At 45.3% G+C, this 27,835-nt stretch overlaps 1 protein-coding gene across 3 annotated transcripts in view; it reads right to left on the bottom strand.

Annotated features, from left to right (window-relative positions):
• Nucleotides 1-27,043, bottom strand: part of PAX3 (paired box 3) — a 94,172-nt gene extending 67,129 nt beyond the window's left edge. For 2 of the 3 annotated variants that reach the window (XM_025886903.2, XM_073904178.1), the window contains exons 1-4: nt 26,959-27,043; nt 25,444-25,679; nt 23,938-24,067; nt 22,678-22,812 (exon numbers count right to left, since the gene is read on the bottom strand). In XM_025886903.2, coding sequence (XP_025742688.1) covers nt 22,678-22,812; nt 23,938-24,067; nt 25,444-25,679; nt 26,959-27,043 — 586 coding nt within the window. The remainder of the gene's footprint in view (nt 1-22,677; nt 22,813-23,937; nt 24,068-25,443; nt 25,680-26,958) is intronic. The other variant, XM_025886905.2, reaches the window with a different exon arrangement.
• Nucleotides 27,044-27,835: the final 792 nt, after the last annotated feature.

The following is a 27,835-nucleotide window of genomic DNA, read 5'->3' as shown; positions in this document are numbered from 1 at the left end:
AAGCCAGACTTCTCCCAGGGAAATCACCATTTGGTAGTCGCTGTCTTCACTGTCCCCTCCTAATACTGTAGCTGCAACTACAGCATGAGGACACCAACAGCACCAGGGGTCAACATAAGGTAAAATACAGCTCAAATCATAAATGATTACAGAGTGAAATAGTAAGCCATGCTTCCTCTCTTCATCATTCTCCTTTTGGAGAGGTTGGTGATTACGGAAGGATTCCAGTCCCAGTGAATTATCATCTTAGCTAAAACTCAGACGACATCCTTGGTGCCCCACTATGAAGTGGACGGTGGGCCTCTGGTAGACATAACATTCGGCCCATCCCTTGGACTTTTCTGCCTTCAGTGGATGCCTGATCAACAGAGTTTATGTTACTCTCGGTGACGGACCAAGGAAGGCCCTTGTTCAAAGGTTTCAAACCGTCTCCAAAAGTTAAGGTGCCCATTTTGAATTCGTGCACAGAAAATTGCCACCTGCCAGGTCAAAAAGAAAGAGAGAAAGCGAGTTCTCCCTTATCTCTGAAGAAATCAAAAGCATCTTCTCTTCACTGGCCTTATTTTCCACGAGCTTGTCCATCTGGTTCATAGTTGCCAGAACAGAGGGAGAAAAGGGCAGCAAATAAATGTCAGAGAGTCAGCCAATCTGCATAAATCTCCAACTCCTTCCCGAGAAACTCCTTCCTGGCCTGCTGGGCTTTCTAATCTTGTGACATGAGCCAACAGGCATCAGAACAATGTGGAAATCAAAAGCCTTATTTTGCCCAAGTCCAAACCCCTAACAGCAGTTTCCCCCCCAGACCCACTTATCCACCAGATATGCACCAGGGTGCTGTCTTGCAGGAAAGCAACGTGATCTCAGCAACTAGGTCCCTTCCATCCTGGATCCAGAAGGAATTCTGTGTGTTTTGGACTGACCCCAGGAAGATCCACTTAATTCTTATTAAACCGTACTCTGAGAAAGCATCAAGGCAACTCAATCGGCTACCAAATCTTGTTTCACTGAGTACAAAAGCAGTAAGCAGATTATAAGTGAGTAACACTCCATATTCGATCAGAACTTCGAACATGTTCTGGGCCACTAGTATATCACCACAATCCTTTGAGGGAGTGGGGCAAATACCATCACTCCCACTTCAGAAGAATCCAGCTCAGAATGGCTGGTAGTTTCCCTTGATCACACAGCTAGTTAAGAGAGAAAACTGGGGCAAAAAGTAAAAAAGTCTTCTAACCCCAAAACCTTTCAGAAAATCACAGTTCCATCTGGTGCAAAACTAGACTTGGGCAGTCCAGTGTGCTCTGGTTTCTTCCAAATCCCGCAAGTGGAGTAAACTTCAAGGCACTGAAAATTCAGCCTAATGGGCCATAAGAGAAACGTTTGGACCAAATATTTCAATGCTTCCCAGGATGCTACTACCATGATATAAACTCAACTGTTGATTAGCTCCATTCAAACAAAGCAATAATAGTGATACCAATGGTAATGATTATATTTTGCATTTGTCCAGGGCTTTACATATAAAGCATGCGCACACCCACTATCTGATGGAATGATGTGATTTTTTTTTTTTTGAGATGAGGAAATAAATGTTTTCACTTTAATTTCAAGGGCCTAGGAATAAAGCAATGCACATCTCCAATATGCCTTGGTGTCAGGTGAAGTTAAAGCCATGTGAAGTTCTTAAATCTAAACAGCCTGGTCCCTGAAGCTGCCCGAGTAATAGGTTTCTTATTTCCTATGTAACTCTCAATAAAACCGAGGGGCATTTGATACTCAGGCAAAATTTATATTCCCAAGGGACAAATCGTTCAGGATAGCATTCTCTCCTTTAGCCCCCTTCCCGTTCACAGTTTGAAAAAGTGCCTCTGAAATCCAGGTCCCGGAGAAAGTTCCCTCTCTGAAGCTGATGATCCCACAAACTGCAAAAATGCAACAGGGACGGTGTCCCCACTGCACCCGCACCTGGTTTATATGAAAGGGCTTCCCTAGACTTAAATGAAAGTCTTGTCCAGAGGCCAGCTGGACCTCCGAACTGAAGGTTTTCACTTTGTCTCTATCACCAGGTCATAACCACAGAGCTGCTGACGTGGCGTGCAAGCCTCCAACCAGACAACCTGGACCGGAGATCTGATGAATATTTAGTGCAGGCACCACGGCCCTGCACCTTCCACACTTTCTCCCCGTTAGGAATCAGAAGCGCACTTGCAAGAAGCTCTCACCTTCAATGAAGAAAAAGCAGAGCAGCCTGTCCTGAGATGTGCAGACTTAACAAAAGTCGTATTCGCTTGACTTCTTAAAAAAATGTCCAGTCTGTCTATCTCTTCCGCTCTTGCTGCCACTTCTCCCAAGAACCAGCACGGAGTAAGTGTTATGTCAACTAAAGAGGCTTAAAAGGGGAAGAAAATGTGATCTAAACAAACCTCTAGGAGCAGACATCCTGCTGTAGGCTTCAATGGGAAACATTTGTTATGAAGTAATAAAAATTTGCATAATTTTGGGGGAAGACTTGTTTTCAAAGTCATTCTCTTTTTCACCTGCTTAGGCCTTTGCCGTGTATGGCTTTGGTTAAGTTTTGTTGATGGAGGCTCATGTTTAACCAACTGTTTTTAATTTACAAATTAAACTTGTCAGAAGTAGAAATCCTTCCCTTGGAACTCTTCCAATATGTCAAGAATTAATTCTAATGAAAACGGCATTGCCTAAATGCAGGATGGCCAGTCACTTATTTTATTTACACAAAGTCCTTCTCAGTTTCTTTGATAAAAGCAGCTAAATCTTTTTCCTCTTTCATGTTTTGTCAGCACTTGATTCCTTTTGTCCCTTGGCTATTTGCCTAGCTGTGGACAATAAGGCAGGAAGAATAGAAGCAGATTGTTGGAATGGCCCTCAATAAACCTAATTATGACATGTTGACTGCCCTCACCATGACACAGTCAAGGGACCCAGGCTTATTCAATTACCCTTGCCAGGTTTCTCTTTCAGACCTAAAGTTATCCTTTGACTGTTTGTATTTCTGAACAGTATTCATGTTCATTGTGAAAGAAAATCCCCTGGACTTTGAGGGGTTTTTAAGTTGATGCTGTTATTGTAGCTAATTTTTATTAACTGAATGATAACATGATAAAGAAATAGACTTTTGTTATGTAATAAGAACAAATCAGTGTGTGCTGAAAGTTACACCTCTCCTTCCTTTCTCTTCCACCCAGCCAGGCAGGACATGTAACCTGAATTAATAAACAAAATAATTTCTTCAACCTGCATGTGCCTTACAACACGATACTGAGTCTGGCTCCACAGGATGGGACCGTTGCTGCGATGTGATTCTTCTTAACTTAAAAATAATAATGACATGATTTGGGGGGGGGATGCGTTCTGTTTTGTTTTGCTTTTTAAGCGGCAAGAAGGTTCTTTGCCCTATTAACACCAGATAACATAAGTTCATTGATACCTTTACGCCAACAGCTATTTCCGCAGCTGTTTGAGATAGACAGGATGAACAGTATTTAATTAAAACTCTGACTGCTGGTTGGAAGAGCCCTTTCCTCCTCGAACAGATTGTTCAGAGATCACGCCAGTGGTTCCCGCAAAGCCAGTGTATAAAAGCTGTGTGTCAAGTGAACAAAAGAGTGGAAAAATGAAGGAATGCCAAAAATCAGCTCCTGATCCATCCTAGCTTTTAAGTCAACTAGGTCTGATAGAGTTAATATTCAATTGTATTTCAAGCTGCACAAAGCTTAGCAGGAACAATTGTAAGATACAGCATCCCTGGGTAATTTCTTTTTCTTTCTTTTTTTTTTCTTTCTGTTGAGAAACTCATTGTTCTTTTTAGATAATATGGTAGCCCTTGGGACCATAAGAGAATTAAAATTCAACCACAATATGACAAAGTATGTGCTACAATTTCTTAAATTTGTTTGTCAACTTATTCCCTTTGTTAGAAAATTCCCATCATTCACATAAAAGCAAGTCTAAATTGTAATCCGCCTTGCTAGTGAATTTGGAGTTTGGCATTTATGTGCTTTCTAGGGAAATTATTTTTTTAATCCTAATGTGAGAAATCAACTTCACAACAGACTTAAGTGAAATATACGGAATCCTTAGCACTTGAAGAAAGTTCAGGATAAGTACTCTCTAGAATGTGTTCTGCTCTGCTGGCCCTTCTCCTTGCACACAGCAATACTTTCACTTTCTCCAAATTCTAAAGGGATATTTTTTATCTCAAACATCCAAAATGAACTGTACAACAAAGTCTTAAAGCATCATTAATATAAATAATTTCAGTGAAATATATCTCTAAATTTTATAGAATTTCATTCTACAGTTTAGCCTTAGCATTTGATTTCATTTCTTTAATGCATATAAATCTGTATTCATATTGACTTTAAAATCCCTCTGAACAATTGCAAAAAATAATCCTAATAGCACTCTACTTATAAATAAAAAAACACCTCCTTTAATAGCAGAGGGGAAAACAGTCCATGTCTCACCACTAGAAAGTTGAAGTGTTCAAATTACTTTAATCAGCAAATGTAACCTCCCATATAAAAGAAGTTTAAAAAATAAGTCTGCTCTTGCTACTTTAGAGTGGAAATGTTATTAAAATATCCAACATGTCTCAATGTTTTAACCTGAAGCATATGTATTTCTGCATTCCCTAAAATGCTTTAATGTTTTTATATAGTTAAATAGAATGGCGACTCTTCTTAGAATCTCCACTAGCACTTCCCTAGGAAAACATGAAAAAAAGTAGAGGAAATCGAATACTCAGATCGAGTACTGCTCACCATCCCAAATTTGGCCAAGCATTATAAATGCCTGCTGTTCTAAAACTTACATTGTTATCTTACTATTCGAACTATATTAAACAAATGTATGCCATAATTCTCACCAGCTCTCCTTCTTCAAACGTGTCGAGGGAGCACAAATTTGGGTTTAAGTCATAGGTTTGCTTATAGATACAGAAAGGGGAGAGTCGACAACTCGAATTGTTTTGATTTGTATGGAGTTACTCGACAAAAATTCTAATGGTGGCTAAAAGTAGCTGGGATCAGATTTCTTCTTTAATCTACAGGTCAAGTAGTGACTTTCTCGCTTATCAAATAAAAATTTTAATTTGCGATTCAAAGTTCAAAATCACAATACATTTGATCTGAGTACAGGATAATCACTAAGAAAAATAGAAACAAACGCTTTCATATGGTAAACAGTAATAGTTATTATATTGAATGTATAAAGGGGTATCATTCCTCATCCTGATGTTTTTGTTTTATAATGGTCAGCTTCTATCTCAAAAGATTGGTAGATATTTTGTAGCAATATTTGCTCATGTGTTTCCACAAATCTATTTAAGATAAAGAAAGCTACAGCAAACCTTGAGCCGTAGATTATCAGACACATAAGAAAAATTATGCGCGCAAAGATTAGTTTGGATATTTAATATGCTCTAAAAATTCTTCAAAAAATAAATTTTCACAAGGCATTTTACATTGTTAATTTTGTCATTTGGTCTTTGCAGTTAAGGTTTACTGTATTTGAACGATTCATAGTCTATTTTCAGAATATATAGTCTAAAAAGTCAATATGTAAATGTTGACTTTCGAAATAATTTTCTTCCACAAAAATAAAAGAGTAAAAAAGTGAAGAGAAAAAAATTATTAAAATCTCTTCTTGACAGGCTGTGACATCTTGCCTTGAATTGTTTTCAACGTAACAAAAATATTTCTTACACTCAAGTTTCTGAAATGCTTAATTGCCAAGTCCTTGCAAAAACAGTAGGTTTTCAGATTTGAAATTACCCACTGTTTAGAAGTTTCTCTCAAACTCTGCTTTTCATGGAAATTTTTAATTGATTCAAATCCGATTTTTTTCCTGTCTATGCGTTTCTTTTAACCCAAGGCAGAAAAATAAACAAAAAAACAAAAAACAAAAAAACTTATTTATCTGATTCAGTTTTTGACAACTACTAATGAGGGAGTTAATTTGCATTTAAAATACAACAGCAGAAACAGATGAAGTGAACGTGGATTCTCTCTCCTCGAGCCCAGTTTCTCGCTTTGACTTGGTCAGCTCCCAGAAATCTCGTGTGTCCCTCTCTGGCCATAGGGAAAAATACCCAGACACAGATGATTTGAAAGAGGGGTTGTTACTGTCCCGTTTAAGCAACTCTAACTTAAGGGGAAACTCTCTAAACCATACCCCCAGAGGTTTCCAGACTCTTCTGGAAGCCACCCGTTTGACAGGAGGTACAAGAAACCATGCATTGCCCAGCGTGGAGGGGGAAGAGGCAGTGTGTCCACCTGTCCAAGAGCACAGCAAGCCTCTGTCCTCACCCTCCCTGTTCCAGCCCCTGCAGGCCTTCCTTCCAAAGACGAGACAGGTAGGAATTTCTTCATCTACTAAGACATAGAGAGAGGCCGCAGGCCTCTCCACTCTTGCCCTGATTTCCCGGCTGCCTGGAGCCCCCACTGCTTCAAACAGCTGCCTGGGGCTCCCAAGAGTCTGCTGAGAATAGAACATAACCATAGCTGCCACATCCTGCCAGAGCTGAGAGACACCATAGCCTTCACCTCACCGATGCTTCTGTTTCCCAGAGGAAGGGAGAGTGGGGTCCAGAGAGGAAAAGCAACCTGGTGATACTCACGGTTTGGGAGACCTACAAGAAACATCTAAAAATTACCGGACCCAACTTTTATAGCTGAGGAAACCAAAGCCGCCCCCCACCCCAAATTAAGGTTCTTGCCCACCAGCCCATATCCCATGAGCACATGGATGTTCCTCATCTTCTTGTAAGGAATCCGTCCGGGATCCCTCTAAGGGGCTCCCTGCAAGGACCAGGGATGCTATGCGGTATAAGGGCCACGCAGGTAAATTCTCAATAGCTCTGGGTTGCCAGACCCAGACTTTGGCTCCGTAAGTAAACAGGATAAGGCATGAGAAATGAAGAAATATCCCGCAACCCTAACATCCAAGACACAGTGGAGGGAAACGGAGGTATTATTATTATTATCCTTATTAGTATTACTTTGCTCTCTCACACATCTGTGCCAGGCCTTCACCATGCACAGGGACCATCTCTCCTCACCTCGACCTTTCCTTCCTCAAACTGAACAAGGACAAAGATAGATGCAGTTTTGTAGGACCCGAAGCTTTTATAATTTAGGGAGCCCCTCGTGAGAAGTAAAAACCAACGTATCTTCATTTTGCCACATTTGCCAAAACCTAATGGCGTGAAGATGTGTGGGGTCCCTTCCAGAGCCCAGAAGCGCGCACACAGGTGAGGATCCCTGAAACTCAAGGTCCATTCCCTCTATGGTGAGCTCACCTCCGACAGGGACTCCTCTTTCATCCTCCACTTGAGGGGACCTAGGGGAGATGTAAACTGTTGCTGCACACTTGTGTCTGCTGTCATTTCCTAATACTTACAAAACATTGATCAGGTCTAAGTGCCAACACTGGGGGCTCAGCAGGAATCTGAGATTGTTTGATAGTTCACAAACATGACGGCTGTTTCAGAACCCCATATATCATAGGTGGAATAAATCCCAGCTATTCCACGGGGATGTTCATGGCTTATATCCTCCAAAGCAAAGTGTTGCTGAGGCTCTCCAGGACCCCAGCACTGAGAGTCTGGGAGTCTCTGGCCTTCCAGAAGACTCCTGGAAGTGATTCAGTGCACTTTCCAGAAGCTTTTCCAGCCCACAGATCTATCCTGGCTGCCCCTTGGACCCTAGTCCCCTTGAGGAGGGGAGCCTCATTTCTTCTGAGCTCTGACATCCGTCCAGGTGCCATTAGAAGTATGAGAGCTCAGGGCGCCTGGGTGGCTCAGTCGGTTGAGCATCTGACTCTTGGTTTTGGCTCGAGGTCATGATCTCATGGGTCATGGGATCGAGCCCTGCATCAGGCTCTGCGCTCTGCAGGGGGTCTGCTTGAAAATTCTCTCCCTCTGCCCCTACCCTCCTTCTCTTTCACTGAAATCGATCAATCAATCAATCTTTAAAAAAAAAAAAGTATGAGAGCTCAGATCAGATGCCTGTTCCTTGGAGCAGGTTATGAGCTCTGAGGCAAGATGGGCCCCACAGAGCCCTCCCAGACCTTTCATGTTCTTCTGGCCCTGCTCTTTGCCAAGAAGCCCAAAGAACACAAGCCAAGGCTCTTCTCTGGCACCTGGGAAGTTTGGAAAATCCATCTGTGATGAAGAATGTTCCTGGCCTCACCTGGACCTGCCTCCTCCTGGATAGCTCACCGGTGTACCATGCCCTGGGAGATCATACTCACCAGCAATAAGCTCCCTCATTTCAGAACTAGTCTTGCCATTCACCGTAAAGATAGGATCTACAAGGGTGTGTTTGAGGGGCAACAGAAACCTATTCCTTGCCCCCCCCCAATGGTTTCCTTCCTACATGGATACCTGGAATTCTGCCATTAGGGATTCGTTCCTCCATGTTCGGTTATCAGCTCCAAGGGTCCTCTTGGAACTGCCAACATCCCAGGGAGACGTAACCAGTTGAGTCTCGATGTGAATGAGGAAGAGCTTGGTGGAAGCATATGTTGTGTGTGTGTGTGTGTGTGTGTGGCGTAGGGGTGCACAAGGGGAAGATAAGCCAGATGGGAGCGCGATAGGGATGGGGACACAGGGAACATGGGAGACAGACCTCCTTCTTTTTACCCGAGGTTAGCCCAGAGAGGCCTTTGTGAAAGGAAAATTGTGGGGCGCGGGGGGGACATTTTCAAAGGATTTGAAAGGTGGAGCATGGGGGTGAGGGAGATTTTCAAACATCCCTGCAAAAAGCCCAAACTTCTTCTGGTAATATCATTTCCTATAAACTCTACTTTGAGTGACAGTTCCATTTTTCCTAAAGCTTTTCCAAACGGATTTTCCAAGTACCAGGAATTTCAATGTGAAAGATAGTCATTGTCTTTCCTAATGAATTTAATTTGGGTTTTCAATTTAAAAAAAAAATAAAAAGGATTCATTTCAGGGGAAGAATTGTTAGTTTAAACCAGTAACATTAAATTATAGTAATTCAATAAAATGATAAATTTAGACAGCAAACAAAATTCAGACCGAATTTGGTTTTCGACGTCATCTGTATTTTGTAATAAGGAAATCGGTCCTCTTCTTATCTGCCCAAGGTATATGGTAATACTCCATTACAAAGAAAAGCCTGCACCGGTGACTTAGTTTCAATTTCCCTGAAAAAAGGAGAGACCACGTGACACAAGAGTGTGCCCGGTAATGAGTCCTTGCTGCGACCTGCAGAAGATCTGTAGGTGCCCAGCCTCCACTGACCACTTACTGAGCCTCTGAGGAAAACCAGGTGAGGTGGTCTTCCCGGCCACCAACTGGCTTTCAGCTCAGGAATGCCCTGAGACACACCAGCTGATACTTTCCACAGGCAAGAAGAAGACATTGAAGAGTCGAGGCCCAAAAAGTTCACTGAGAAGAGCCCAGAAGCAGAATCCCAAATAGGCCAGTTGAGTTTCCACCCTGGCCTCCATCTTGGAATCCATTCCCTGGATGATGGGGGGCCTGCCAAGACCCCAGCATCCCTCCAGCCCCTGGACTCTTCAGGCCGGCTCTCTGCAGTTTCTGACCTGATGCTGAGATCCCAGTCTCACATTTGCCATCTTTTTCTCAGACAAAAATTCAGCAACTATTCAGAGCTTGGCAGGGCCAGTGACCACAAGCAGACATTGGCTTCCAGTAAGAAATTATAGAAGTTGCCTTTCTGCTGCTCTCTGATAAATGTGTGTCGTGCGCACACAAGCCCCGGATGTGCCCTGTCTGCACAAAAGCCAAGCGAGTCTACCACCTGGAAAGTTTCCACACTGGATAGCTTCCCAAATCATATTTCTCCCTGGTTGCTAGTCTCCCACCAACCCCCCCCCCCCCCCGCTCCCAGGCGCTGTGAGGAGACCCTCGTTTATTTGCAGGACTTCCTGCAATGGACTCCCAGCCCCTTTTAGAAATGCTCTGAGAAAATGTTAGAAGCTCCAATCTTTTTCAAAGAGAACCAGTGATTCCAGACACTGAGATCCCATTCATTTGCAAATCATGAAATGGAAAGTTATTTCCCCCAATGAACCCATGGGTCCCTTTTTATTTTAAAAAGCAACAAATCTACAAATCAGGAGAGGGAGCTGCTCTCACACCTCAGTCCCTGTTTGCTGACAAGGAGCCAGCCCCCTGGACAATGCTCTCCCTTTACCTATGTGGGGGAGAACGACGCCGGGATGTGTCAGAATCAGACCCACGTCTACTCTGCCGACGTGGGTCTGAAAACCACATTATTTTCTCCGGTCTAAATTTCTGTTGAGAACATCACAGCAATCTGACAAACAAATCAAAATTTCTTCCAAATTAACCCTCCCTAGGCCCTCCTTCTTGTGTGAAGAGCTGCATAGTTGTGCAGGTAGTAATCAGATGTCACAAATTATGGGCCTGATTCAATCCAAATTATGCAGCACAGAGCTGGGGGTAGGGGGAGGGAGAGCTGCTTTTGATTCTTCTCAGCTCTTTACAGATGCTTTTAACACCAGGCCTGTTTACACGTCCAAACTGACTCCTTCAGATTTCCATAAGCAAGTCAGAGGGGAAACAAGGAGAGAACCCAGAGCACCCATCTAGCTACCTTCTAAGGAAGCACAGATGAAAGTTCTGATATGAGGAGAGCGGACCTTCCTGCCTTAGCCTGGCACAAGTGTGCTCGCAGACTGGCGGCGAGAAGAGTCAAGACAGAAGACTGGTTTTGTTTTTCTGTTATTTTTTTAAAAACCAAATCAAGATCCTGCTTTTCAAAAATAAATCCTTAGCTCCCAGCTCGTTCTCCTATTTCTGAAAAGCCCATTCCTAAAAAGGAATGACCTGAAACATTTACTTCATAGTATTTATTGGCGTTCACCTCTTCCACTTTCCCAGGAGGGTTTGGAGAGGGTTGTTTTTCTCCTATGGTTGGAACATGGTTCTTTCTGGCTCATTTCACAGACTCGGACATCCAGCTTAGGTAAGCCAGGTACTCAGCAGCATCAACAACTGAATTCCTGGGCATCAGATTTAAGGGAAAATAGGCTGAAATGATTTGAGGGAGGCAAGGTATGTGCAAAAACATAAAAAGTCCTTTGTGCATAGAATGGGAATGGATACATGCCCCTTAAAAGTTTGTAAAATTAAAAATCAGCCTTTACCAAACTCAAGAAACCCCGAGAACACCAGGCCAGCCCTTCTCAAAAATTAGAAATATAAGACCCTATTTTATTATTCATGATCTGCTCTCTTACTAGTTCAACCCTGATTTGGTGACCCTGACAGACAACTTCTCTTTTGTAACTAAACAATCAGAGTAAGTTGCCTTGAAATTGTTATAAAATTGTCCATATTTTTTCCAGCACAGAAAGAAAAATAGCTAAGAATGCTTATCATAAATATGTTAATATATGATGAGGGGGCAGGGAGTGAAATGAACAGTAGACAAAAAATAAAATAAAATAAAATAAAATAAAATAAAATAAAATAAAATAAAAAGAGGAACCAAAAAGTCAAAGAAAAAAAGTTTTCCTTGGATTTAGAGAATGTTCCATTTGGAGCAATAACAGATTAGAGGAATTTCCAGCGGATAGTCACTGTTGGCAGAACCACTCCCTAAGCAGAAATTTCAAAACCTATGCTCTAATAAATGTACAGTGGTAGAGAAGAGTGTTTCATTTTTCTCGTGCACGTGGCCACAGGCAAACACGCTTCTGTACCATGCTTGCTAAGCATCCCCGTTTGTTCTCAACGCAGTACCAAAATTCCACCAAAGCTATCAAAATTACAAATGCCTTCCCTTTGTCCTTACCATGGACAAATTATTTTACAAAGAAACGCACACATGTGCCAAATGGTGTCGTTCGATTGGAAACTACCTAATGCTAAATAAATCATCATTTGCCAATGCAATGGAATACTATACAGCTGTACAAACAGGCTGTGGAGGCCACCAGACCCTGATGCAGACTAATTGCTGAGATATAGTCTCAAGGGGGCGGGGAGGGGGAGTGGGAAGCAAGGCACAGAACAGTTTCTATAGTGGGCTACCAGGTGCGCAAAAGGAGAGAACATTTTTAAGAGAGGGGAAATATAATTATTTATGCATAGACTCTCTAGAAAGGTGACCAAGATACTGAGGGACAAAGATGGGAAGAAAACCTGTTACTGTCCATCCCTCTGTACCTTCGGAATTATGTAAGAGTGAATGTTTTACCCCGCCAAAATAAATAGGATGATTCAAAGATGAAATCTGACCAAGTATACATTTCATTTGAATGTTTGCATCCACAAGAGGCCAATCCTTGGAATCAAAGAACACTTCCCTTTTGAGGCTGAGAGTTGGCCCCCATAATCCAGGAGTCCTCCTGCATCTCAAAGCCTTCGGGGTGGGGGTGGGGAGGCAGCAGGGTCCAGAAGGAAGGCCCCGTGGCTGGCCAGCAAGTTTTTATCTGTTCACTGGGGGCCGCCAACCAAGGCGCCCTGGCTGCCTGCCGGCCGCCGCCTAAGCCCCAACAGCTGCATAAACTTGCTGTGCCCCAGCCTGACCTATTTCGGAGACAGGTCAGACCAGTGCATGCGGGGATAAGAAAACAACCTTCCTTCTCCGCAGTGGCTATACTAGCAAGCTGCTCCAGTGGGGGAAACGCGGGGCAGGAGCTCTCCAGACCCCTGAAAGCCTCACAAGCCAGGCTACTTTGTTTTCAACTCTTGCATTGCACCGGGGATAACACATAAGTCCTGAGCTTTGGGAACTGGATGGAGGGAAATCAAATAGAAAGGTCGTTGAAATGTATCCTCCAGCTTAACGAATGCTACTTTGGAAAGTTTCTTTAATATTTGTGAACTCAAATTTGATAGGAGGGGGGTTAAGTAGAATCATGCACAAAAAAAGAGGAATGTACACAGTCTCACGTGCGAAGCTAAGAAGATATTTAAGAACAATGAAGTAGCCTCAAGAGGGGACAGAATGAGAAATTGTGCAAAAGCAATTCTGTAAAATGAAGCATTGCAAAGAATTTCAGGAGTACCAAGGCATGCATGCATGAGCCCTATTTTCAAAAAGCAACCTGTTTGTCAGTCTCTGATGGAGCAAAAAGAACCTGTTGAAAAACAAACAAACAACGAAAGAAAGAACAAAAGAAGGAAAGAAAGAGAAAAGTTTAATTTGGAGGACTCTGAAAAAGCCAAGTTAATCTAAGAGAGAAAAGTAGTCTTTGTTGAAAACTAGGAGAAAAATAATTTAGAAATATCTTTTGACATCTCAGTGAATGGCTTTAGAATTTTGTTATTTTTCTTATCTGGTAAGTCAATAAAATCTATTATATTAAATAGTTGCTTGCAAACTCAATTTTTTGACTCAGTGAAAGTGAAGTGTGTGTGTGTGTGTGTGTGTGTGTGTGTGTGTGTGTGTGTGTGTTCCTTCATTGTTGCTCCTAAGCCCTGAATTAAGCTTTTATCTGCCTTTGGGCAGAGCCCATCTGCCAGCAGGCTGGTCACTTTCTGCATGTTCAGAGGGTTTTCTCCCCCAGGATTCTGAGTCTTCCTATGATACATGTAATTTGTGCACAACTTGCATCTTCTCATTTTCTTCTCATATCGCCCTGGGAAGTTGGTATGATGTGCCCCATCTTATAGATGTCAAAACTAAAGTTCAAGGGGTCACAACTGAGATGTGCTTGGTCGTAATTTTAGAGTAAAATAAGATTTGCAAGAACAGGCCACTTTTGCCTTGGGTACTAGGCTCTTACAGTGCAAGCAAAGGCAAGAAAAGGGACTTGGGGGTGTGTTTAAATCAGAACAGACAAGAAACACTCAAATGCTTTAGTGAACCTCAATCAGGAAACTGGCCAAGTAGGGATTCAGAAAGAAGAAACCTGTTGCTTTTCTTATAATAAAATGAATTGGACCAATTAATTTTCTTTAGTTCATGTTAAGCTCAACCATGGTAATTGAGACATACACACCCACACATACTCACCCCCATTGGCCAAGATTTTCTTAATCATGAAAATATATTTGAATATTGAGAGAATTTTAAAATACATTTGAAGATAGACTCTATAAGTCTACAATTATTTTAAAATAAAATGTATTTTTAAAGAGATAGGCCCTGTAAGGGAAATAAGGAAGCTACTACTATCTCTATACAATGCCCAATTGCTTGTTGACTGGATAAGTTATGTCTATTCTAGGGTTTGCCAAAGGAAAAAAAAAGATAAAAGATAAAAGATAAAAGGGGTATGTTGGCATATCTGTGTACCTATAAAATCACCAGCCTACAAATGTAGGCTTTCTATTAAAAATGCAAATTTGTATGTCACCATATAAGTATTCACTAAGAAAGTACACAAAAATTAAACCGATCCCATGTTACACTATAAATTGCAAAGCAATTAACTTTCCTTTCTTAACTATTCTACCCTGACTTATTTATTGCTTCCATCTAATGACATAAAGGCAGGGACATTTAAATCTGCAGTTGTTTTCAGAAATATGCCTATCGGCCGATTACAAAAAATTCTGAAAATTTATACTTAAGCCTCCATAAAACTATACTGTTTGAACTCACAATATGACCCCGGACATTTTGTAATGCTAAAAATCAGTGGTATTTCCTCTCCCTCAGTTCCATGTTGGTCAGCCAAGAAGAGTCTCCCATCCTTGTTCACAAAGCATTTTGATTAGCTATTTTTAAATGGAATCTATCGATTGGCTCCTAGAACAGAGATTTTGTTACTATACTGCTGTAGACGCATTAAATCTGGCCAAAGAAAAGTATGTACAGTCACGAAATCCCTAAATGGGTTGAAGGAGATAAATATCCAGCTAGGTTGTTATTGCCTATATGAGTTCTAATTTGTTTTACTGAGGAAGATTGACTTCCCAATCACTGCAGTAAGGAGGGCATAAAAACTCAGACTACTTTGATCAAGTTGCTTCACCCCAAAGAGAATAGATTCTTTGTTGTTGTTGCTGTTGTTTACTTAAAATCCTGCAGCAAAAATCTAAATGCTACAAACTTTGCTGCATGCAATGTACAAGGTAAAACTCTTTCTCAGGATTTTCCTTCCTAGGAGAAATGTGCATCAAATCAAATTCTAAATTTTACAACCCCCTTTAGTAATATACACTTTCTTCTTTAAAGAGAAGCGGCCACTTCCGTAGCAGAAGTTATCTGTTTGTCTTTTCTTAGTTTTTATCAGGAAGGATTAGGAAAACAGACATTGAAGGTAAGAGTTCATTGAACCTTTCCTCAAGCATCCTCAGCAACTACTTTCCATGGTTTTCATATTTTCTTTTAACAATGGTGAAGTTTCTAACTCATCTCCCTCAAATGGATGTTTTGTAATGTTAATGGGTATTTTGATAACTGTGCTTGTTCCTTCCAGTTACAAACTGAAATTATATATATTCTGGTTATTTAGGAGCATAATCCTAACACAGATAATTTGAGAGGAAGGTTTCTTAGAAGATAGATGTTCTGATTCCAGCAAAAGTTCAATGCTACTGGGGCCCAGGGTTTGGCCCAACGCTGTAAGACAGAGCTGAGACCTGAACGGTGACATTCTCCACCAGAGACCAGCAGCAATGGGGCAAGAAAATCTTTCCCAACAGAGCAGAAGGTGGTCCTCTGTTCCCACCTTGGTGTGCATCTTCCAAAAGAAGGGCAACTTCTAAAATTCCCTTTCACTTTCTCTGATCACAGTTCCTCAGCTAAAGGCAGCCAGTTCTTTTTTTTTTTTACAATAATATCAAAATCGTATTTAATCTTTCCCAACTTTATTGAGAAATAACTGGCATAAGCCAGTTCTTGAGTCAGTAATTCTGCCTTGGTACTGAGATCAGGCCCAATTTAGAGTCGATTCTGCTGCCCTCCCTGGCAGTATATGAACACATAGCCTGGTACCCAAGGGGGGAAAGTTACTTTAACTCCATATGTATATGAAATATACGTGTACATGTGGAATATGCAACAAAGAACTCTCTAATGCTGCATCTGGACCCAGGACAAGGTAACCAAAACAGATCTGAGCTGACTCACCCTTCCAGCTTAATCCATTTCAGGCAGTTGCTCTACACAGAAATGATTGGGACTATATCAAAGAACATTTGAGCATAGGTCGAATATTAATTAATCGGGAGATTATAATAGAATATATTTGAAAATATCCAATAGTGGTTCTGTACGTCAAGACTCATCTTGTTCAAGAGTGAACAAGAAAAAATAAAAATAAAATGAAATAAAGATACAGCCCTATGCACAATTATTTAGTAGTGCAATGAGCACAGTCAGAGAAGGGGATTCAGGAAGACAGATCCATGATGCACATTTGAATATCCAAAGCCTGAATCTGGCATAAATTTCACCTCAGTGATTTGTTGGCATTTGCAAATTAAGCACAGAGATGGTATTTCCAAAAAGAGCCCTTGCAGGAATTTTAGCTCTCATAATAAAAGAAAAAAAAATCTATCCAAATATATTGAATTCTTAAGCTAAAAAAAAAAAGGCTAATAGTTCATCTAAAAATCAACGGCCAAAAAGTCATAAAATCATTCAGGGAAAGATTTTTCCTAGCATTCAACAGTAGGGCTGAATAAGAATTGGGAGGCTATGCTGTTACCTCAAATTCTGATGACTCTAGAAGTGTAATCCATTGGACAAATGAGCTTTTATTTTGTGCAATGGAATAAAGTTTACTGCCAGCATAATCCATAGTGACGAACTTACAAATAAACCCTAACAATGCACAAACTATACACACAAATACATGTCTACTCCTACATTGTAGGGGGTTAAGAATATACAGGAGACTCGTATGGCCACCTATAAACACACAAAAATATAGAAACACATGTAGAGAAATGTAGTCGGTATAACTCCCAGTTTCCCATGTATTTAATTATTCCCCACTCAAGTTTTAGATAAAAAATCTGACATCTTTCCTTTACATCATTCCAGCTTAGAAGGCAACTTTGGCGAAAGAAAGTTCCATATTTAAAAATTTAGGGACATGCAGATAGTAGCTTCCATGCCTCCGGCCACCCTCCAAAAATGAGAATCTATTTGATGATAAATTCACCATCTTAGCCTAAGCTCTAAACAAGAAATCACCATAGGATAATTAAAAACACCCCATGAATCTCTTCTCTACAAACCTACGACATGTAACTGGTTTGGGTTCCTATTTCTTAAAGAGAATTTGGTCAATCCTCCTTAGAGGTTTCAGAGGAAAAGGAGGATTTTCCAAGACAGATAAGTTGAAATGATCCCGCTTTGATCTCTGTGGTTAAGAATCCCTCACAATAGAAGATGGCCACTGAGGGGCCGCGATCCTGGCCTTTTAATGCGTAACAATGCTATCAACAAACAGCTACTTAATCAATATTTGGCCAGAGCTGCTGAAAACTTCCTTTTCAGATTTTAATTCCTAGTTGTAAAACAACCCCAGAGCGGCCAGTGAGATAAGGCATTAAACTGACTACTTAATTGTCTGTTAGTGTCGTGTTAGTTATATATGTACACTCTTAATGGTTCCTTAATCTTTATTTACCCGCATAAATAAGTTACCTGTCTAGAACCCCACCGAACTGAATATCTCTGTCCCCAGTCCTGGACAAACTCTCACTCTTTATTTGTTGCTGCTGTTGGGACTTTTAATTTTCGTTTGCTATTTATTTGTGCACGACTTAAACATTTAACCTCATGGTTAGGAAGGATTTCTTTCTTTCTTTTTTTTTTTTTTTTTTTTTGTTTTCAAAAATATTTTTTTTTGTGGTTATTGCAACTGGGTTCAGTGGCAACGCTCCTATTCACCTGATTGATTTCTGCACATCCCACTCTCCTGAACCGGGGCGCACTTGCTGGTTCTGCCTCACCGCCCCAGCAGGTTTTATTGCGAAGCCCTGGGGACTCTTAAATGACCCTTCAGTAATTATTACGCACTTGAAGCCCCTACGTCCCCGTTCCGGTGCTATCAACAATCAAATCGAGCTCCAAAATAAACATACGATTTCAAGCATTAATTAGAAAATCTGCATGATTTCAATAAGGCTAGAAAGCAAACATACAGCAGCCAACCAAACAAAACAAACAAGCAAAAAGGAAAAACCCACAAGACCCGAATTCTGGTGGTTTGCTTTTCTTCTTTCGTTCTTTTTTTCTCTCTTTCTCTCTTTCTCTCTCACTTTCTCTCTTTCTCTCTTTCTTTCTTTCTCTCCTTCCTTCTTTCTTCCTTCCTTCCTTCTTTTTTTTTACCATCTGAACAGAAAAACCGTTACCACTACGTTCCTGAAAAAAACGCAGCGTGGCGTTTTAATTTCAAGTTCTGATATTTCCAATACACTTTTAAATGGGTGCTATTTCCTTGCTGAGTATCGTAAGGGCTTCAGAAAACATAAAATTCACTCAAAAGACTAGAGGCGACATTGGGGTCAAATTTGGGATTCTGACAAATGGACTTGGAGAGTGGGCTGTCCACTTTAATAAAGGTTCCGATGCCACAAACCTAAGATCTTATACCCCATGATCTCAGTCTGTGGGAAAGTTCCTCCCCCGCCTCCCTTGCTTTGCCTCGCGCCAAAATGTCCTTCCCTGCTAAGTCGGGGGGAAGAAACGGCCTTCCGTTTCTTTCGACTTCAGTGGCCCCCGTTAATGATAAAGTGCTCCTTTCATGATTCCGTTGGAAATGAAAAGTTTCAAGGGCCTTTAAAACTTCTGCGTTTTTAATTGCTTTCTCTTATGCCCCGCTGAAAAGCTGATGTCGTCCTAGTTATTTCAGAAAAGCTCACACGTGTACAAACAAAACGGGACTCGAGTAAAACTTCTGTCACTTTTACCTTCTCAAATGAAAAAAATAAATAAACAAACCTGCTTTTCATAAATGTCAAATAGGAAGGGAGAGAGATGAACGGAGTAGAAGCCTGAAGCGACCTATGCTTGGGGTCTCTTGGCCTAATCTTGGAAATTGTTGCAAACCTCCCACGCTCACTAGCGATTTTTAAAGGGGGACAGCGAAGTCCTATGAAAGTGTATCTCCAGCCCCAATCAAAACATCAAGTGGGTAATCTGGCCTCTCTCCCCCTGCACTCCCGAGCTACCACTTCAAAGCCGCTGCAACAAGTCAGTAATTGTAACGTTGCATCTAAATATTTAAGCGAGAGTCTTGCCGTCGCGTGTCCCATTTACAGTCCTCATCTGTCCTCTAATTCCATTACGGCACAAAGCAAAAATGTTTCCTAAAACTCACAAACAGGAAAAGCGTCACCCTGCTGGAGGACGGGGACGAGGAGGAGGAGGAGGAAGAAGAGATGAAGGAGCCGTTTCTATTGATTAGTCACTGCTTTTGTGTTAAGGGCTTTCTTTAAAATAAAAAAAAAAAATGGGGGGAGGTTGCAGAAATTTCACTAATGTGAGCCTCAGGCAAGAGAGAAAAAAAAAGGAGAAGAAGGGGGGGAGGCGGGCTGTGTCTAGATGAAAGTGAGAAGGACATAAAGGAGGCAATTGAGTCGGCTGCAGCCCGGCGAGCTAAGCTTCGAGCCGGCCGGAGCGCAGGGGAGGGGGCGGCGCGGCGCTCTGGCGCAGGGCGCAGGAGTGGGGGCCGACCCATTGTGGCGGCGCCCGCGGGCCCGCTCCGCCGCGCTGGGGGAGGAACAGAGGCGCCCATTGAGTGGCCGCAGCGGAGGCTGTGCCCGCGGCCCCCGATGCTGCGACCGGGGCCTGGCCCCTCCGACTGCGCCTGTTCCGATCTCGGTGCTGGCCGGAGGGCCGGGACTAGGCGCGGCGGGCGGCGGGGGCTGGGGTGCTGTCCCTGGCCTCCCAACCTTCTCATTGCACCCGGGCAAAGGAGCTGGAAGGATGGACCCAGGAGGGGTGCACAGCCTCTAGTGCGCGTCAGGGCGCAAGGGCCTGAGCACACCGAGGATGCACGCTGAGCAGCTCTTGGATTGGGCAAGGGACAAGGGAAAAGTTGAGAAGGTAAAAGGGGTCACCTAGGAAAAAGGCCAAACACTGGAGAGAAAAAATGAGAGCAGCTCTGACGTCTTTCAGGGTGCCTCTCTTCCTGTGTCCTAGAGCCTGACAAGCAGAAAGATGTCCCCCCCCGGAAAGCCAGTCTTAACATCCCCCCCTCCTGCCCCCCAAGGAAGCTGGAACCTCCGGAGAGAGCGAGTTGCCCTGCTCAGGGCACCCAAAGGTCCTTTCTTGGCCAGTCTCTTTCCTCTCGGCCAGGGAGCTCAGGTCACTTTATCAACATTCATTCTATTTTACAAGCGGGACAGCCGGTGAATTTGGTGCTCAAACAACAGCGGTATTTTTTTTTTTTTTTGAGGTTTCTAGACTTCCCTTTAAACTACACTTCACTCTGTCCTCTCTCTGCCCCTCTTGCCCTCCAGGGCTTATCTGGAAAAGGAGCTAGAGCCTCTAAAAAGAGGGACACTGCATCTTCTCTGACAACCCCAAATTAAATTAGGCTTCAGCCTCTGTGGAGTGTGTGTGTTTTCAACGTTACGGCCCCCGCTGGGGAGAATACTCTGATTTTAAAAAATGGTAGCAATTGCCCTTGAATGGCAGCCGGCCCAGCTAGATGGCCCAAAAGACTAGAAACATTTTGTAGGTGAAATAGCCACTTTTTCCACGCTGGAGAGTCCATAAAACTTCCTGGCGCAGAAGCTATTGGAGCTCATTGAATAATTCATCCCTCATTGCAAGCCCATAATGTCTATTCTCAGCCCTTTGTGGAGCTGTTTTCTCTTCTTTTCTCCTTGAATTATAAAAAGGTTGCCTTCCTTTGTTCACATCAAGCTGCTGCGAGCTGGAGCTTTGTCTAGGCCGAGCTAAAGTGTGAGTTTCAATGGACTCTCCAGGCTTTGTCTCCCAAGTTCATCTCCAAGTGTAGATTGTGTAGAGAAGGCCTTCTTTGTAAAAGCTGGAAAAGTTGTACAAATGTTTGACCAGCTCATTTGGGGCGTTTTGTCTCCTGGGCCTCGGTTGCCTGTGCTGCCAGGGAGAGGCCGGTCTGCCTCCGGCGCCTCCAGCAACAAGTAGCAAAGCGGTGCTACTCCCATTCTGCTTCCTGAGCCTCTCCAATAGCTCTGGGCTTCTTGCCCCTCTGCCCACAGGGGCCTGTTGGGTTTGGGATTGGCTGGTTTCTCTCCTTCCTCCCTCCCCAGTACCTCTCTGCTGCATCTAGGCCTGGAATAAAAGCCGGGGTGTCACCTCAGACACTAGAGCAGAAAAGCACCCCTCCCAAAAAAGGGGCTTAAACTAAGACCCTGTGAGTCCCCTGCTTTTAAGGAAAGCAACACCCTATGTATCTCCCTGCCCAGCCTGCCGTAGTTTTTGGTGTCTTTTCCTGATTGCCCATGTGTCCCAGAACATGGACGCTTCTGTTGATCCCTGAAATCAGCTGTTTGGGTTTGTCACATCTAAATCTAAGTGTCTCTTCAAGGTCGTGTACAGATTTTGCATTGGTTTGTAAAGCTGCTGCCAGCCATCTGGGTCGGGCAAGGAAAGCAAAAGAAGTGACCAGCTTTCCACCCACAGTCCTACTCTGGAGGCCACCTGCTGAGGGTACAGACCCAGCTGGTCACAGAGGGTGTCCAAGCCCACCTGGAGAGCCACCTACCCTTCCAGAGCAAGTCAAAACTCAACTCCACCCACCAAAGCCCTGGGCCCTGAAGGGGCAATTCAAGGTGTGGCAGGGATGCCAGGCGCCTCCCCACCCTCTGTGACTTGGAAGAGGTGTGACCATCCCCCGGGCCAAAACTGCAGAGTGGAAAACTGCTGCAGGGATCCCTTTCCGGTTCAACTTCCATGGGTTTGCTTTCCTTTTGGGGAGAGGGGGACACCTTTAGATTCTCCAGACCGTGTGTGGCAGGTATAAGGGAAGTAGGCTGCACTTATGGCTCCAAAGGAGAGACTTTCTCTTGATGATGACAGGTCACAGCCAACAAGGAGCAGGTGGCCTTCACCTTTGGGTGGAGACAGGGCACCAACACCGTGGCCCCAAGAACCCACATCTTAGGCTGATTTTCCTTCCTAGACACACACACAGAAATCAAGCCCCATCGCATTTGAAAACCAATTTATAGCACAAAACAACCAACTTACATGTATGTATGTATGATGTATTATGTATGTAGTTATAAGGCAGTCAACGTGGTGCAACTCTGGGGCCCCACTGCCCCCCAAAGAGTTTTGAGTCCTTCTCTCGCCACCCCTCCTCTAATAATGGGAACCTCTCTGAAGATCTGCGCTTTTCCTTAGGGCACAAAAGTTCCTTCAAACACCCCCCCTCCCGAGGCTCACAGACTGTCCCCAGCTCCTCAAGCGCCCGGTCCCGCACACCTGAGGGCAAGAGGGTAGCCCTGCACCAAACCGCAGTTCGCAGTTCTAGACTCCGAGGAGCTGAGGCTGGTGCAGATGAAAGACTTATAAAGTAGAAAAAGAAAGAAAAGAGATTTTTGTTTTAATTTCAGGTGCATCTCTGGTCTTTCACTTGAATGCTCTTCCCCGGGTGCAGTGGATACGAGCAAGGAGGGACCTTGACCCGAGCCGGGGCTGGCCCGCGCGCTCAGGCCCGCGACGTCAGAGCGCGGATGTCGCCGAGGCGCGGGCCCTGAGCGCGCTGCCCAAGTGCGCCGCGGCTTACCTCGCTCGCTCAGGATGCCGTCGATGCTGTGTTTCGCCTTCTTCTCGCTCTCCTCGGCCTCCTTCCTGTCCAGGTCAGCCTCCTCCTCTTCGCCTTTCCCGAATTTACTCCTCAGGATGCGGCTGATGGAGCTCACTGGAGGCGGGAGGAGGGTGGGAGCGCCGACGACTGAGCCTTGCCAGGCCGTGCAGGAAGGAGCCCCCGAACCCCCAGCCCGGACCCTAGAGCGGCTGCCCTTCACAACTCGCCTGTCTCCTGCATCTTGGGGCATCCTCGACCTTCTAGCACCCTTTCAACCTCCCACTCTAACCCCCCACCCCACAATCCGCACCTCCAAGTTAGACCCGGCAACTGCGGTCTCTGGCCCTCTCCTCACGGCGGGAAGCATTTCCTTTTTTCACTCTACAGCCGGGGCTCTAGGTCTCCAATCTAAGAGAATTCTCCGGCCAGCCCACCCAGCATCCCCTACCACCACCTGGGTATTAGGCCTCCGCGGTCCGCGTTAAGGGAGGAAGAACCACAGCGGACCCGTCCCCTGCAATTCAACTTTTTTTTTTTTTTTGAGGCTATAAAGGGTTTAAATTTCAACTGCAGAATCGTTTCCTATTGTAAAAAATCAAAAGAAAATGCACTCTCCCCCATTTATTTTTTCCAGATTCCCGTCTGGTAAACAAATCCATACTCTGAAATATCTCTTTCTCGCAGGGGGGAAAGGGAGTTTCCTTTTAATTAAAAACAAACTCTCCCGCGCGCCCTCGCGCTCGCCCCTGCGTTCGCCCCTCTTCTCCCTCCGCCTCCTCCTCCCTCCCGGGCCGCCGGGGGCGCCGGATGGTCCCTGGGACTCTCGGGAAGAATCCGGGCTGTTGCCGAAACCTCCCCTCCTTTGCGCACAAGGCAGAGCCTCAGCTGGCGCAGCACCATCTCCCTTCGGTTGGGGTTACCAAAACATTTGTTTCTCTTTAAAAGGGAGCATCAATATTAATAGACGCCTGGCCTTTGCCTTGCGTTTCCTGCCTTTGCCTCCTCGACAGAAATCCTCTTTGGGGAGCCCTTGGCGGTCTCTCAACCCCAGGACCAGCAGCTCAGCCCCCTCTCGGTAAAACACCAAGAGCGCGTCTGGCTCCTGACTATTTCAGGGCCCCGGGAGGGCCTGCCTCCTGATCGCCCAGATCGATCTTGGGGTGATTGTGGCTCCGATGACCCGCCCGGGGAATAGCGTCTGACTGCCGCACCTCAGGAAGACGTTAATGGGCCTGGTACCTGAGGGCACAGTGTTTCGATCACAGACAGCGTCCTTAAGTAATTTGTCTCGAATTTCCCAGCTGAACATGCCCGGGTTCTCTCTTTTGTATTCCTCAATTTTCTTCTCCACGTCAGGCGTTGTCACCTGCTTTAAGAGAACAGGCAGGCAGGCGTTGGTACCCAGTACTCTGGGCCAAATGTGGTGGCCCCACCGCCTCCAGGCCGAAAGGGATGCTCCATCTTGCACCCCCAGGGAAGACCCCTTGTCAGCAAAAGGACCCCAACTCTCTGAAGAAGTTTACTTTTAGAAAGGGGTAGAAGTGAGATCGCCCCACCCCTGGGGACCCTCTTCCTCTCTAGTTAAGCTTGGACAAACAGGATAAATTAGGAAGAATTATAACAACTTGGGGTAGGGGGGAGGGTGTACTTTCTGATCCCTGAAAAGAAAGAAAGTCAACTCCTTACACAGAAACAACATGAAAATGAAACTAAAAAGGAGAGTGTTTGAAAGAGAAGCAATATTCAAGTTAGATCTGCAACTTGTACTTCTCCCCAAAAAACACAAGATTTTAGCTAAATTGAAGAACAGAATGAAATGCAAAAGCTGATTATATGGGTTTTAAAAAATTAATCAGAGTGGATAACAAATATGGATAATTTGAGAGAATAGCTTTTTTTTCCCAATAAAAGGAGTTTCCAGAGATTCTTGGAGAGGTTGCAAGGGGATCTGGGGCGGAGGGAGGGAGGGAGGATGGGGAGCAGGGTGTTTGGAAGTCTTCAGTTTACCAGAACCCTCCTTTTGATTTTGCCTTGTGGCAACTAGAAAATTATATTGGATTTTCCCCACATCTAGAAGAAAAGACAGACCCTATGTAATCCCCTCCCACTGAGCCTTAGCCAGTGTGACTCTTTCATTTTTTAAAAGGAACCAAAATAATTTGAGGGTAGTCCCAAACTGCTTTTTAAATGCCAAGTCATCTCCGCTCATTACAAAGAAAACAAATCACCCTAGTTTTTGACTCCCTGAAGACAATTTGGACTGGAGGAGATTGGGGACAGAAGGTGGGAGAGAAACCATTAGAAAACCAAAAGTGGCTCCTTAGATTAGGTTTGGCAAGGGCAGTGCAGTGGGTGGGAGCTGGGAAGACTCTTGGGGAAGAAACCAGCAACAGGTGAGCACACACAGCTGCATGCTTTAGGGGTTTGCTTATTAAAGTAATTTGATGAGTATTCTAGAGTTCTGGCACATTTTTAAAAATGCTATAATATCTCCTTTGCAAAAAGGCTGGAGTTTCCCTTAGCATTTATGGAGGAGCAGCGGCCCAGGCAGCAACCGAGTCCTCCCACCCCCACCACACACACACACACACACACACACACACACACACACCATAAGCCCCTTCCCAGTCTTGAAAAATAACTCCTTGGAAGGCCCCAGTTGATAGGTCTTGTCCCCTGCCCCATCTTCTCTAACCCAGGAGATCACAGGCCGGGAGGCCTCCAGGGCCAGGCCCCCGCGCTCACCTTGGGCTTGCTTCCGCCAATGGCACCAGGACGGATGGAGCCAGTCTCCTGGTACCTGCACAGGATCTTAGAGACGCAGCCGTGGGACACACGCAACTGGCGGGAGATGACACAGGGCCGGATTCCATGGTGGGCCATCTCCACGATCTTGTGGCGGATGTGGTTGGGTAGCGGCCTGCCGTTGATAAATACACCGCCAAGCTGGTTGACACGGCCCTGGCCGAGGGGAGTGGACACTGGGGGCAAAAGGCGAAAAGAGAGGCAAAGGGAAAGTCACTGCGGGAGAACAGACAGCAGCGGGAAACATGAGCCCACCTAATTTCGCACTCTTTCCCACAATCGGCATGTTACAGCCCAGCACTGAAACTGCTCGACCGACATCCGGCTGCCACCCACAGACGCTTTTCCAATCACATCTGCTCAAATTATTAAGCAATTTCGGGGCACATAATCTTGTGTGAAGGGAGCAACAAGGGCAAAATAACTTGCCCCAGAGAAACTGTCTTCCTTTTGGGCGAGGAGAAAGTGGAAACTTTGGGGGTAGGGGAGACCCTGCGGCCAGTATCTTGAGGTTTGCTCAAGAAACAGCATCCTGGCAGAGAGAAAAGTTTACCCAGACGCCGGCCTTCTGAAACTCCGCTCCCACCAAACCCTGCTCAATTGGAACCCCTCCCTTACTAAGGGACTTGCAGGAATTGACAGCCCTTGGGGCATCTGGCTAAGAGTGGAGCTGCCAAAGGTCAAAGAGGGTCCCAAAAGGAGGCCTCAGGTGGCAGCACGTGTCACCTGTTACAGCTTGGGACAGAGCCGACAGCCAGGTCTGCTCACGGACCCCTTTACCTCCATTCATGCTCTGGCTTTGACATTCTACTCTAGACCCAGCCTGAAGGGCCAGCCGGCTGGATCGGCATCCCCTTCGGGCGCTCCAACCTCACAAACTCTCCAGAAGGGCTCGAGCGGGAATGCAAGGCTTCCTGCCTTGAGAGTCCCTTCTGGATGACTAACCCCCAAAGGGTTATGGAAACTTTGAGAGGCCACTTGAGATGAATGGAACTCTAATTAATTAATCAATTAATACTAAAAATTCCAAGCACGATGCCACGGAGTGCCTGCTACTACCCGTCACGCCGGCAAGAAGATTCTTTCGGAACTAAGAGCTTAGCAAATATGGTTGCTGCCGGGACAATTTTGAGATGCCTCGGGGTGGACAAAATGTGAAGAAGTTGCTTTCTGGTGCTCAGGAGCTGGTTCATCCCTTCCCCACCAGGGCGTTTCCAAAACAGCAGAAGAAAGTGGACTGGCCTGGAGCAGGCCTGGCAGGCAGGCTCCACAAAAATTCGCAGAAAGAACTGCGCTCTGTTTGCAGGGAGAAAATCGAGTGGAGCTCTCGTCCCAACTGTTACCTCCTGAGGTAGGGGCCCTGGGCACGCCGAAGAAGCCGGTGGAGACCCTGGGTAGAGTGGAGCAGCCCGGCTACGGCCCTGGGCAACGGGCGGCACTGGGGCCCTCCCTTACCTTCCAGAGGGAAGCCGCTGCGCGGGTAGTTCTGCCCCGGGCCCGGCCGCATCATCCTGGGCACAGCTCCGGCCAGCGTGGTCATCCTGGGGACAGCTTCGCTTGGAAATTATATCCAGGTGAAGGCGAAATAGAAAGGCAAGCTCGGCGCTGGCGACCCTCAGAAACTCTCCGGAGCGTGGAGAGCCCCTCCCCAGAAAGGCTGGAGAGAGAGGGAGGGACGCGGGGAGGAGGAATGCTAGTCCAGAGCGAGGCTCGAGAAGGAACCGGGGAAAGGGGAGGGCAGGGAGGCCCCAGAGTCCAGGATCGCGAGCCCAGGGCGGAAAAGTTTGGTGCGAGTCTGAGCAAGTGGCCCTGAGGCTGGGGGCGCTGGGGAGGGGGCTCCGAGCGCCGCGACGAGCCAGGGAGGGGGGTTGGGGGCGGGAGCGCGGCCGGCCTGAGTCTCCTCCCGCCGTGACACGGAGTGCGGGGATCCGGGCTCGGGAGCATTTATTAGTTCTTTCACCCAAAGCTTGGTCAGGAGCCCTGAGCTGCGATTGGCCGACGGGGAGACCGTCCCGGGTGGCAGAGACACGCGCTGATTGGGCGACAGCGGCCACTTTCTCTTCCCATCCGCGGCGGTGCCAAGGCCTTGGCCGGCCCGGAGAGGGACCCACGCTGCGCCCCTTCCCCGGAAGAGAAGGGCAGACCCGTGGAAACCGGGAGAGACAGTCCGAGGGAGATGGCAGCTGCAGAGAGAAGAGGAATCCCTATTTCTCTTTCTCACCCTACGTGTGTCACTCTCTCCCTGACTTCCTATTTCTTTGTCTCTGTCTCTCGCTGTGTATCTCTGTGTCTGTCTCTGCCTCTATTGCTCTCATTCCATCTCCTTGTCTAT

The sequence above is a fragment of the Callorhinus ursinus genome, unplaced genomic scaffold (genome assembly GCF_003265705.2).
Source record: "Callorhinus ursinus isolate GAN/ISIS: 27379988/994484 unplaced genomic scaffold, GSC_fseal_2.0 scaffold2, whole genome shotgun sequence".
In the NCBI taxonomy this organism is placed as follows: Eukaryota; Metazoa; Chordata; class Mammalia; order Carnivora; family Otariidae; genus Callorhinus; species Callorhinus ursinus.
This window is presented reverse-complemented; position numbering and strand designations above follow the sequence as displayed.